This window comes from Balaenoptera musculus, chromosome 16 (assembly GCF_009873245.2).
Source record: "Balaenoptera musculus isolate JJ_BM4_2016_0621 chromosome 16, mBalMus1.pri.v3, whole genome shotgun sequence".
NCBI classification, from domain to species: domain Eukaryota; kingdom Metazoa; phylum Chordata; class Mammalia; order Artiodactyla; family Balaenopteridae; genus Balaenoptera; species Balaenoptera musculus.
In genome coordinates, this window is record NC_045800.1 from 76048126 (window position 1) to 76062568 (window position 14443).

The window sequence follows — 14443 nt, forward strand, 5'->3', positions numbered from 1 at the left end:
CACTTTTTTCCCTGGGTCCTGGTACACACAAGACCCTTTGTGCGTCCTCCAAGAGTGGAGTTTCTGTTTACCCCAGTCCTGCGGAATTCCTGTGATCAAACCCCACTGGCCTTCAAAGCCAGACTCTCTGGGGGCTCCTCCTCCTGTTGCCAGACCCCCAGGCTGGGAGCTCAGAACTTTCACTCCTGTGGGAGGACTGTGGTATAACTGTTTTCGAGTTTGTGAGTCGCCCACCCGGCATATATGAGATTTGATGTTATTGTGATCGTGCCCCTCCTACTGTCTCTTTGTTGCTTCTTCTTTGTCTTTGGATGTAGGGTATCTTTTTTGGTAGGTTCCAGCATTTTTTTTGTCAGTGGTTTTTCAGCAGTTCGTTGTGATTTTGATGGTTCTGTAAGGAGTGAGTTCACTTCTTTCTACTCTGTCATCTTCTCCCCACAAGTCATTCTTAACACCCTTTCATTTATTTTTGTCTTTGAACTTCTAATTTTGTGATGCACTTTTTGGATTTCTGGAACTGTTTTAGGGCTGTTGTATGTCCAGTGACTTGAACATAATTATTTCCTTTATTTTTCTGTTTCCCCTTTCCCCAATTATGTCAGGCAGGAGAATAAATCTGGTCTTTGCCACCCTATCCAGGAAGGATGCAATTCTCCTGGCATCACTTTTCTATTGGTTGTTTATACATAAAAATATAATTTTTATATAGCCAGTTTGCTAAATTCACATATTTCTAATAATTTTTCCACAGACTTTTAAATGTAAACAATGGAATTACCTGCAAATAATGAGTTTTACTTCAATCTTCCCAGTTTTTATGTCTTATTTTTATTTTTATTTGGCCTTACTGACCTGACCTAGCTAAAACCTTCAGTCCAGTGTTAGACAGCAGTGGTGGTAGTAACAAGCATTCTTGTCTCATTATTATTTTTTAAAATTTATTTATTTTTGGCTGCGTTGGGTCTTCATTGCTGCACGTGGGCTTTCTCTAGTTGTGGCAAGTGGGGGCTACTCTTTGTTGTGATGCGCAGGCTTCTCATTGCGGTGGCTTCTCTTGTTGCGGAGCACGGGCTCTAGGCGTGTGGGCTTCAGTAGTTGTGGCACACAGGCTTAGTTGCTCTGTGGCATGTGGGAATCTTCCTGGACCAGGGTTCGAACCCATGTCCCCTGCACTGGCAGGTGGATTCTTAACCACTGCGCCACCAGGGAGGTCCTTGTCTCATTATTAATATCAGGAAGAAATATTCCAGTATTCATCTACTTAGTTTGATGTTTGTTGTATGTTAGCTTTTTGTTTGTTTTTAATGAAGTTTCCTTCTATTTCTAGTGTAGTTTTTTAATCATGAATATGTGTAAAGTTCTATCAAATGTTTTCTACATCTACTGAGACACTAATATGGTTTAACTTATTTTTTTCTAATGTGGTAGGCTACATCAATTGACTTAAACTTTTAAGTAAGTATTTGCTTGGATATGATTTCAAGCTTACTAAAGTCACTAGTAGAAAAAACTCATTCCGATTTCCCCCTGTGCACTGCATTTTCTCCATCTGTCCCCACATACTTGAACTCTGTCTCTACACACACACACATTCATTACTCTTTTTCTAAAGCGTTTGAAAATAACCTGCAGACACGAGACTTCGTTTCCCCTATGTACTTGTGTATTTTCCTGAACACTTACTTACTTACGGACCCAAGTCTGGAAATAAACACTACCATCCAATTTACACACTCTTTATTGTCCCAACTATTCTATTTTTCCTTTTTGTTTTTATTTTAAAACATCTTCAGTCTACTCCAACCTGGAACAGTCTCCCAGTCTTTTCCTTTTATGTCCTTGACAATTTAAATACAGGCTTTACATTCTATAATATAACCTTTCAAGCGGGTTCATCTGGTATCTCCGCATTAGCATACTCTGGCTATGCTTTCTTGGTAAGAATACAGCACAAATGTGTTGGCTCTTCTCAGAGCATCTCACCAGGGAGTACATTACGTTGACCTGTCCTACCATTGGTGAAGTGAACTTTGATCACTTGATTATGTTGATGTCTGCCAGGTTTATCATAAAAATCACTATTTTCACCTTTTAGTTGATTAGTATTTTGTGGCGAAATATTTGGAGATAATGCCAATACCTGTTCTTCATTAAACTTCTACCCACAAACTCTAGCCTATGTTGGCAACTACTTACTGAATCAACTACCAGTATGATGGTTGCCAAATAGTGTTTTTTCTGTTGCCATTATTCCTCCTACATTTATTAGTTGGCTTATAAAGAAAGCTTTCCCTCCTCTATGTATTTATTCACTTATTTATATCTGTACAAATTATTGGATTCCCATTTTTAAGTCACTTATACTATGATTCTATTGTTATTTGTTTTGATGTTCAAACTGTCTCAAATTTGGCCACTGGAACCTGTCCAAAGTAGTTCTTTTGTTCTTTTGACATGTTTCCATAATTCTTAGAACATTTTCTTATTGTCTGATAGATATTCCTCCCCATCTCTGACTTGGAATAAGCTATCACTCCAGAGACCTGCTCAATTTTTGGTGGGAGGATAGTATTTAGTAATTAATAACCTGGTAATTGGTGTGCTCAGTGCTACTGAGGTGTCAGTAGACAGATCCATAAAATACACACAAACACACACACAACGACTACTATAATTATTTCTGTGTATTTAAAATGAGTATCATTCCAGTCCAACACTCCAGGTGGTTTTCTAGCTTCCCCCCTTTCCATTTTTATAGATACCTTTTCCAACAGTGAGAAACCTGGCTCTCATCATCTTCAATACATTTACTTATCTGCTCAGTGTTACCAGTATCTCAGCCATACTAACCATCTCTTCCACTTGCCCCCAGCACTCTTGATGCAGGTTGGCACATCACCACAACACCTTTCTCATCCCTCACGGCAGACCTATTCTGCCTTTTCGACTCTAGGAAGGGAAGGCAGAAGAGAAATTTACAAAGTGCAAGGGAGAAAGAATCAGAGAGAGGAGTAGAAGGCCAAATGGATTGAATTTGAAATACTAAATCTATCCTTTGATTCCTCTAGTAAACATCATTTAGTCAAGATATATTGTCCTTTGATATGGCTGGAATTTTTTTAATTTTAGGATTTTGTATCTAAATTCATAAGATAGTGGTCTATAACTTTACTTTCCTGAAATGTCTTAAAGGTTTTGGTATCAAAGTTGTACTGGCCTCATAAAGTGAACAGGAAAATTCCTATCTTTCTATCTCTGGAAAAGTTTATAAAAGTTTGGTATTATGTCTTCTTTTAATATTTAGAATAACTGCAGTGAAGCCATCTGTTCCTATGAGTTTTCTTTCTGGGTAGATTTTTAAATATGACTCAGATTGTTTGCAGTTTTGGTAAGGTACAATCTACCTCTGGTATGACCTTGTGCTTTTATTGATAGCATGCTGTGTTTGCCAGGGGCCCATCCTACTGGCAGTTCCTGAATTCTATTCATTTTTTTCTCAGTACTGAAAAAGAAAATCTACTTGTGTTTTTGAGCTTAGATTTTCAAGTTCCTGCCCTGTGTCAGTATTCTCAAGATTTTGAGAAACTGGCTGTGTGTTTGAAGCCTCTCATGTTTCAGAATTTTTCACTCCAGCATTGACTGGCAAAGTTCACCGTTCCCTGGTTTCTGGTCTCCCTGCACCCTAACCCCCCTTGCCCCACCAAGCTATAGCCCTCTGCCTGAGCCAAGCTCAATATTCAGGTTCCTCCCTGTAGCCAGAATTAGCAGGTGCTCCCAGGAAAAACAGCTATATTTTCCCATATACTTTCTGTCATTCACTCCTCTCCTGAATTTTACCATTCTAGCCCTCTTTGCTTCTGCAACAATAGGTTGCAAGTAAATAGATGCTTTTTGTGAACTGCTTTTCTAGTTGTTCTTAGTGAGTGCACTGGTCTGCTGCAAACTACTGTATCTTACTCAGTAGTAAAATCTATTTGTGCTTTTTAAAGCTCCATACTTAACAGTGTATATGTTTGTACATGAATGTTCTGCTTTTTAAAAAATCATTGTATCACATGCGAAACATGTTCAGTATGTGGATAAATAAAGTTGGTTGCAGTAGGTCACACTTCACAGCAGGATGGCATCTGGCCAAACTGTTAAAACACTGGTAAGGCAGAAACTACCTATATTTCATACCACTTCCACTACACCAGGTAGCTGCATTCAAGGAACCTACATTGCCCCTTTGATCCACCATTTCAGGACAGGCCACTCAAAATTAGTCAGCCTCACAATTAATCAGAAATCCTGCTGGCAAGCTGCTGTCATATGTATATCACCAAGACCAGGATCTCTCTCTCTCTCTACCTGGACATCAGAAAATCTTCTTGCAGGTGGGTCCTCTTGCTTAAAATCTTCCCTTGTTTTCCATATGCCTGAGCAATAAACATGTGAGTTGCTTACAACCCCTGGTTCCAGTTGATGTCCAGTACCTTAAATTGGAAGGAATAGCACACCCAACAATAGGCCAAATTGTATAAATGCTATGTTTAAATGCAAACGTTCTCCACATCTCCTAAATGCTAGACACTTCAGTTCAAAGTTGCTGATGTATGATAAACTTAGGTTTAACTTAAAGCTTCTACCCACTTAAATTACTATCTGATGTCCACTGAAATGCTACTTCAAACATTTCACACAAGTCCAATAAAACACCAACTCCTAGTAAATGCTTTCCTATAACTTCCTATAGTTTGTACATTTTCTCTGGCCTGTGGATGAAGTCTTCTCTGTGAATACTGATAGAGGTTTCTACCCTGTGTGATTTCTCTGATGTTTAGTGAAGTGTGGCTTTGGGCAGAAGGTTCCCTGTATTCATTCACCAGTAGGTTTTCTGTACTCTGAGCTTTCTGATACACTGTATGGTCCAAATTCCAGTAGAAAATTTTCCTATGTCCAGAATATCATATTATTTTCTTCCTTCTGTAAGTTCTCTGCTGTATTATGAGAACTGACTTTAGACCAAAGATGTTCTCAAAATCTTAATAGATTTTTCTCCCTGCTTTGTGTTCTTTGTTCTATAAACTCTTGACTTCACCCAGAGTGATTTCCCTCACTTATTATATTTATAGGGTTTCTTCCCAAATGTGTCCTCTGATGTACAGTAAGTTTTGACTTCACATAGAATGATTTCCTGCAAACATTACATTCATAGGGTTTCTCCCCTGTGTGTGTTCTATGATGTGCAGTGAGTTTTGACTTCACACAGAATGACTTTCCACATTCATTACATTCATAGGGTTTCTGTCTTACATGAGTTCTCTGATGAACAATTAGGGCTGATTTCTGACGGAAGTTTTTCCCACATTCATTACATCTAAAAGGTTTCTCTCCTGTATGTCTCCTCTGATGTTCTGTGAAACCCGAGTAGTAGCAGAAAAATTTTCCACATTCAGTACATTCATAGGGCTTCTCGCCTGTATGAGTTCTCAGATGTTTAGTGAGAGTTGACTTCTCAGAGAAGGATTTCCTACATTCATTACATTCATAAGGTTTTTCCCCTGTGTGAGTTCTTTGATGTTTAATGAGGTCTGATTTTCTGAGAAAGGCCTTCCCACATTCATAGCATTCATAGGGCTTCTCCCCTGTGTGTGTTTTCTGATGTACAGTAAGGACTGACTTAAATGAGAAGGATTTTCCACATTCATGACATTCATATGGTTTCTCCCCTGTGTGTGTTCTATGATGTTGGGTGAGGGTTGACTTTTCACTGAAGGATTTCCCACATTCTTGACATTCATAAGGTTTCTCCCCTGTATGAATTCTCTGATGTTTAATGAGGTCTGAATTCTTGCAGAAAGTTTTCCCACATTCATGACATTCACAGGATTTTTCCCCAGTGTGGGTTCTCCGATGTCTTGTGTGGGCTGACTTCTTGTTGAAGGTTTTTCCACATTCATGACATTCATAGCGTTTTTCTGCTGTTTGTATGCTCTGTTGTATGCCAAAGACTAATTTTTCATTGAAGAAGTTTCTGCATTCATTATATTCAATTATATTGTCAATTGAGTGGTTTCTCTGAATTGGAATGAGATCTGACTTCTGGCTCAAAGGGTGAACATTATGTTCAAAGAGAATGGATTCCTCAAAGAAATTTTCTCCACATTCATTAAATTCATAGTGATTCTCTTTTGGATGTGTTCTCTGATGAGCAAAGAGAGATGACATATCACAGAAGGTTTTTCTGTATTCAGTGTATTCACAGGTGTTCTGTCCTGTGTAAGGATTCTTATGTATAACAAAGAGTGAATTCTCATGGAAAGCTTTCCTACATTCACTGTATTCAAAAGATTGCTCCAAAATTTGAATTTTTTGATGCTGAACAGAGTCTTCATTAAGACAGAGGCCATTCCCATTTTTATTATATTCATAAGGTTTCTCTTCAGAGTGAATTCCTTCATGCTTGTCATCATGGAACCATTTTCTACCTTTGTTAAATTCATCAAACTTCTTTCTTGAATAGTTTCTACTGCTATTAATTAATTCTGAAATAGAGTGACAAGAAAGATTAGTTCACAAGGATATTTAGAGGAAATAGTTAGCATTAGGTTTCAGGGAGTTGATCAGTTTAGGTCCTTATCTCTTCACGCCTAGAATATGACAACAGTGCATACATCCAGTCTTCTCTCTCTTTTCCATTCTACCCAGCAGCAACAAATCAATATTCTAAGAGCCCTAACTCATAAAGGAACAGTACTAAAACCCAAGCTCTAATTCTTTTCTAGCTCTGATTCATGGGGAATAAAAATAAGCAACAAAAGAGCAAATCAGTGAGTGGACAAGCCATTCTTGCCACAGATTCAGACATACATCTCTATTGTAGGTATGGTATGTTCCCTTCATTACATCAGACTTGGTCAGCAGTGGACCTCTCCTGACCATCAAACCCTGTTTCAATCCCTTTTGGCTTTCCCCCAGATTTCACCTGAGTTAGTATCAGTTTTCAATCCTGCTTTGATATCCATGTTTCAGCATCTCTGTATACCATGAAAACTGTAAGGAATAAAATTCTAAACCTGGTCCTAGAAATTTCTTTTACCTTTACCTTATGATTTTTCGGTTATGTGTGGCTGTTTTTACTCCTCTACTATCTACAATATTCTACATCCTTGAGTTTAATGTCCAAAAACTGACAATATATATTTAAAAATTTACTTTATTGAAGTATAGTTGATTTACAATGTTGTGTTAGTTTCTGGTATACAGAAAAGTGACTCAGTTATATATATATATACATTTTCATATTCATTTCCATTGTAGTTAATTACAGGATATTAAATCTAGTTCCCTGTGCTGTACAGGAGGACCTTGTTTATCCACGCTTATATATCCTAGTTTACATCTGCTAATCTGCTCCATCCCTCCCCCTTGGCAACCACCAGTCTGTACTGTATATCTGTGAGTCTATTTCTGTTTCATATATAAGTTCGTTTGTGTCATATTTTATATTCCACATATAAGTGATCATATGGTATATGTCTTTCTCTTTCTGAATTATTTCACTTAGTATGATAATCTCTAGGTCCATCCATGTTGTTGCAAATGGTATTATTTCATTCATTTTTTTTATAGCTGAGTAATATTCCATTGTATATATGTACCCCATCTTCTTTATCCCTTCCTCTGTCAATGGACATTTAGGTTGCTTCCATGACTTGGCTATTGTAAATAGTGCTGCTATGAACATTGGGGTGCATGTATCTTAGAGTTTTCTCTGGATATATGCCTAGGAGTGGGATTGTGGGATCATATGGCAATTCTATTTTTAGTTTTTTGAGGAACCTCCATAGTGTTCTCCATAGTGGCTGTATCAATTTACATTCCCACCAACAGTGTAGGAGGGTTCCCTTTCTCCACATCCTCTCCAGCATTTGTTGTTTGTGGATTTTTAAATGACGGCCATTCTCACAGCTGTGAGGTGATATCCTGTTGTAGTTTTGATTTGCATTTCTCTAATAATTAGTGATGTTGAGTATCTTTTCATGTGCCTATTGGCCATCATCATCTGTGTGTTCTTTGGAGCAATGTCTATTTAGGTCTTCTGCCCATGTTTTGATTGGGTTATTTTTTTGTTGTTGAGTTGTATGAGCTGTTTGTGTACTTGGGAAATTAAGCCCTTGAGAACTGACAATATAAATCTAGAATGAATATATTTTTCTTTGGGTAAGCCCAGCTGTTTAATCCCCTATAAATTGCTCATTTTCATCTACTCCTTGCTGTTCCCCTGGTTCTGTCTCCTCTGTGTGTTCATCCACCCACCTGTAGATGTATTGATGTATGGAACTCTTTGGTGTCCTGGTGTGTTGGGCAGAGGATTTCTTGAGTTACAGATGTTTTATCGTTTGTAGGTTGAAGGGGAGTGACAAAATGAATATCTCAAACTGCCATGATGCTGACATCACTCAAAAGGGTAATTTTTTAAAAACAGCTTTGTGTTATTTTGTGGCTACTACATCAGAATATGTGTGTGATTTGCACCTAGGGATAGTTATCAGAAATGTTCAAGTATTTGTGCAAACACCTGGTAGCATAAGAAAGAGGAGACCTCAGACATGCAGTCTGTGAGCAGTTTTACCTATAGTGCAGTTATTCCATTAGAAAGAGGTGTGGAATTTGTTCCTAAAATTTAGGTGAAGTGATGCATGATCCTGCCTCAGCCTGGAAGGCATTTAAATCAGCTTCAACTGACTGGACAGAGTTGTATGGATGGCAAAATGTGCCACAGACTTCTTCCTTGCAGACCAAGGCAAAGTGTAGGCAAAATATTAGTATACACTGCTGCACCTGGGTACAGCTGGGCCAGGCAAAAGGCTAAGAGAAGAACTTGAAGAGGAAACTATCCAGCTTTCTACCACAGACCTTCATTGTTAAAAGGCTAAAACAAAATGAGGAACAGCACATATTTAGAAAAACTGGCCAGAAGTCACCTATGGAGAAGTAAAATGGGTAGCACTGTGGGACTCTATGGAAAATAATGTTACTTTTCTGCACAGTTAGGACTTTGTGAGCAAATGTTAATGAAACTTGGAACCTAAGGTCAAAGAATGAGATTGAGAGAGTGATTATTAAGGGTAGAACTCTAGAGAGATTTACATTTCAGTGGGGGTGCTGAAACCTGGGAGCCCTGATGACATCCTAGGTGTGAAGCTGGAGACAGTGGTCTTTTTTTTCCCCTGAAGAAATTTATATACCAAAAGGTTAAAGGAAGAATTTAGGATCCTCCCCAAGGGAGCAAAGGTTTTTCTTTCTCCTTGTAAAAGAGGAGTGGGACAGCTACCTCTCCCTTCTACAGGAGCAAGCCCAGATTCATTTTATCAGTGTTCTTCATCTGCAATACCAACTTTGTGTGTATGTGTAGGACACCTAGCTTCTGTCTCACTGCACCAAGAGTAAGATATTAAGGTACGTTGGAACTACACAGTTGTTATTTGGCTTTAAGTAAATAATACTTCACCATCTGTTCCAGAAACTACATGTATTGTATTTATGATATTAACCAAGTTAAAAAATTTAACACTCTGAAATTTTAAATCTCCACAAAAATAACTTCAGACTGAAATGGCTTTGTTGGTGGAATTTTCCAAACACTGAAGAAGAAATAACACACACAATCTTGAAAAATCATCATGAAACAATGCTCAACTCATCTTACAAAAATAGGACAGTCTTCAACCCCAAACCTGGAAAGATAACAAAGGACAGCTACAGAATACACACAGAAAAACTCAGTGATTATAAAAACTGAATATATTATGACCAAGGAGGATGTATTTCAGAAATATCAGATTGGTTTAACATTTGAAAATCAATCAAGACTACTCACCAGTACTAAAACAGAATAAGTAAGAAAAGCCATATGATTTATCTCATACGGAGATACACATAGCATTTGACAAAACTGAATATAATTCATGTTTTTTTAAAAAACTCTTAGCAAATGAGGAATAGAAGAGAACTTCCTTAAAACGATAAAGCACATTTACAGAAATCCTTAATGTCAAAATTAATGGTAACATACTGAACAGTATTTCCCTGAGGTCAGAACTTCTGTACAACACTTTACTGGCTAGGAATGCCAGTACAAAAGGCAAAAAAGTCTGTATTTATACATGACAGAATTGTTTACATAGAAAATTTTTACAGATCTACAAAACAACTACCAGAAAAAATGAATTCATTAACCAGAAAAAATGAATTCATTAGCAAGGTTGCAGGATACAAGGTAAATGTGCAAACAACATAAACTGTTTTTCTATATTACTATTTGTACTGTTTTTTTCTATAATTATACTAGCATTAAACAAAGACAAAAATAATATAAAATATTTAGGAATATATTTAAAGAAAAATCGGCAAAACTGCTCAACTGAGAATTTAAAGACCTAAGTAGAGGTATACCATGGTCAAGATATCAGTTCTCCCCCCAATGAGTGATGCAATCCCAAATAACATCCTAACAGGTGTGTCTGTATTTGTGGAAATTGACAAGCTGATTCTAAAATTTAATGGAAATAGAAAAGACCTATAAACAGTACAGAATTGTCCAGAATGTCTAAAAACATAGAAATCATTTTAATACATTCTGTAGACTAAAGATGTTCTTGGCAACATTCTGTATTCATGCTGTAGAATACCCAAGAATCTTGAAGAAAACAGCAAACCTAGAAGGCTAACACTGCCAGATGTCAAGACTTATAATATTATAATAAAAGACAGTGTGGTATTGTCATAAAGATGGATAAATCAGTCAATGGAACAGTAAAGAAAGCCCAGAAACGTACATATATGATCACCTGATAAATGACAAAGATAAAACCACAATTCACATGTAAGGCTGGATACTGTAAAACTCTTAGAGGAAAACATAGGCAGAACATGCTCTGACATAAATCACAGCAAGATCTTTTTTGATACATCTCCTAGAGTAATGAAAATAATAACAAAAGTAAACAGGACCTAATGAAACTTAAAAGCTTTTGCATATCAAAGGAAACCATAAACAAGACGAAAAGACAACCCTCAGAATGGGAGAAAAATATTTGCAAATGAAGCAACTGACAAAGGACTAATCTCCAAAATATACAAGCAGCTCATGCAGCTCAGTATCAAAAAAACAACCCAATCCAAAAATGGGCAAAAGACCTAAACACACAATTCTCCAAAGAAGATATACAGATGGCCAACAAACACATGAAAGGATGCTCAACATCACTAATCATTAGAGAAATGCAAATCAAAACTACAATGAGGTATCACCACCTCACACCAGTCAGAATGGCCATCATCAAAAAATCTACAAACAATAAATGCTGGAGAGGGTGTGGAGAAAAGGGAACCCTCTTGCACTGTTGGTGAGAATGTAAATTGATACAGCCACTATGGAGAACAGTATGGAGGGTCCTTAAAACTAAAAATAGAAATACCCTATGATCCAGCAGTCCACTCCAGGGCACATACTCAGAAAAAACCATACTTCGAAAAGATACACCCTGCCCCCTACCCCGGCCATGTTCATAGCAGCACTATTTACAATACCCAACAGATGGAAGCAACCTAAACGTCCATCAACAGAGGAATGGCTAAAGAAGACGTGGTACATATATATACCATGGAATATTAGCCATAAAAAAGAATAAAATAATGCCATTTGCAGCAACATGGATGGACCTAGAGGTTATCATATACTAAGCCAAGTAAGTCAGAAGGAGAAAGACAAATATCATATGATATCACTTATATGTGGAATCTAATTTAAAAATGATATGGATGAACTTATTTGCAGAACAGAAAGAGACTCACAGATCTCAACATCAAACTTATGGTTACCAAAGGGGAAATATGGGGGCAAGTGATAAATTCGGAGATTGGGATTGACATATACACACTACTATGTATAAAATAGATAATAAGGACCTACCTTATAGCACAAGGAACTCTACTCAATATTCTGTAATAAGCTATATGGGAAAAGAATCTGAAAAAGAATGGATACATATATATATATGTATAACTGATTCACTTTGCTGTACACCTGAAACTAACACAACATTGTTAATCAACTATACTCCAATAAAAAAAAAAACAAAACAAAAAAACTCAGCTATTGGCTTCCAGCCCACCTGATGTGAAATCATTCCTCTTCATACTCCATGCCTGGCCCCAATTCCCCTCTGTTCCACAATTCGTATGTGGATGAAAAGATGATGGTATTTTAGAGTAGGAAATATCTCTGCAGTGAAGTAGAAAATGAAATACGTTCTTCAGCTCAAAAGGAACAGTTCTTACTTCCTGGGGAATTCTGGAAATCATTCTTTGTATTTTTAAAAGCTGGAGAAACATTTTTTAACAGTTTCACTTAGCTCCACCATGTGAAAAGAGGTAATAAGTAATTGGGGCCCATGCCCACCTCACCATCCTATATGATTATCATACACGCACTCTTAGGCTGCCCAAACATAGAAACGTCAACTGTTTAAAACTGCCCAGCTCTACAGCAAACCCCTGAGAATCACTCTAACATTGGGGAACACAGTGTGTTAACTCTGGATGTCTGACTGAACTCCATTCTCTAAGGGTCCTGTCTGTCATGGTTGTCTCTTCATCCACAAACTTGGGTTCTAGTTACATAGTCGTAAAAAAAAAGGGAATAAAAGGTGAATTGCAAAAAAGAAAAAAAATCACCACAATTCAGTGGAAGGAAGGACAGTCTTTTTAATAAGCTTCTGTTTATCAGAAGACATCATTAAGAAAGTGATAAGATGTAACTGAGAAGATACTTTTCAATACATGAAGTTTGACAAAAGATTCATACCCAGAATATTGTTAAACGTCTCTAAATCAGTAAGAGACCAATAACCTAGTAATATAAAAAAAGTAAATGAGGTGAATAATCACTTCACTAAAGGAGATATCCAAATAAGCAACAAACATATGAAAAGATGCTCAACATCATTAGTCATCAGAGAAATGGAAATTAAAACTTAGTTACACACCACAATGACTAGAATGGATAAAATTAATTAGACTGACAATATCAAGTTCTCAGAAGGATGTAATGTAACTGGAACTCTTATACATAGCTGGTGGCAGTATAATTTAGTACAACCACTTGGAAAACAGTTTAAATATTACTAAAGCTAAATATGTGACTACTCTATACTCGGCAAGTATATTTCTGGCTTTACATCTAACAAAGAGTTTAGGTCCTCCAAAAGACATCCACAAGAATACTTATGGAAGAGGAAATCAAGATGGCAGCGGTAGAGGACACGTAGCTCACCTCCCCCCAGGAACACATCAAAAATACACCTATTTTGGAGCAGGTCTCACTGAAAACAATCTGGAGACTGGCAGAAAAAGACTCTTATACAGCTAAGGCTATAAAAAAGATCCATAGGGAAGGAAGGGAAGAGAAACAATCAGTTCAGGACCTGTGCCCCTAGGAGGGGACACAGAAGAGGAGCGTCAAATATCCTCCCTGGGCGGGGGTGGGGGAAAGCAGTTCCAACCCCTTATTGGGCATCTTAGCCCTGGGGTCCGACATCAGGAAGATAAGGCCTCTTGGCTGGTATGAAGACCAGCGGGAGCCGCAGCGTGGGGAGCTGTGAGAAACTTGGACTCCGCTCTTGAAGTGCACACACATGCTTGCTTGCTCAGGGAACAGGCAAAGGAAGCAGACTGAGACTTCAGAAATTGGGCTGGTTTCCTGCAACTGACCCAGCACATGCCCCCAGCCCACACAAAGTACCCGCTCCAGCCCCTCTTGCTCCACAGCGCAGCTCCCCACTAGGGCAAAGGCTGTTGCTACTGAGGAGCGTACACAGTTCGGGGCATGGAGCTAGGTTGGACCTGACACTACATCTGAATGGTATGGGGGGGGGCACTGCCAGTGCAGGGAGGGGCAGCAGATCAGGAGTGTCCTAGAACACTGACTTGTGTGCCAGGACAAGCACAGAGTGCACCCTGGCCCGCACTGGGCATACACGCCAGTCCCTCTTGCTCCAACACTGCTTCCTTCTGGGGAACGGAACCAGCTCTGACCCAACCCTCCAGCTTCTGCTCCACTACCTTAAGACCTGACACCGGCCCTGGCCCTGGTAGGCAGTGTCAACCACTGAGCATAGGAGGAGCCCTGGCTGACACCTGGCTCCTAGCCCCTCCATCTCCAGCCCTAGCCCTCAGCAAGGTGTAGCTGCCAGAATACCCTGGGGGGAGATACTCCCACCAAAGCCATTGGGCACACACAGACTATGTAGGGACCCACCCAAGGACACCACTCCAAGACCAGGATAGGTAACTGTTTCCCCTAATTTCACAAAGACAGAGAAAGTTAAGAAAAATGAGAAGACAAAGGAATTTGTTTCAAACAAAAGAACAAGAAAAAAACCCTGAACAAAATCAA

The 14443-nt window shown here is 38.4% G+C and overlaps 1 protein-coding gene across 2 annotated transcripts in view; it reads right to left on the reverse strand.

The window, feature by feature from the left end:
- Positions 1 to 1142: 1142 nt before the first annotated feature.
- Positions 1143 to 14443, reverse strand: part of LOC118882729 (zinc finger protein 37A-like) — a 46423-nt gene continuing 33122 nt past the window's right edge. For both annotated transcript variants that reach the window (XM_036828929.1, XM_036828930.1), the window contains exon 5: positions 1143 to 6527. In XM_036828929.1, coding sequence (XP_036684824.1) covers positions 5077 to 6527 — 1451 coding nt within the window. In that variant the 3' untranslated portion in view covers positions 1143 to 5076. The remainder of the gene's footprint in view (positions 6528 to 14443) is intronic.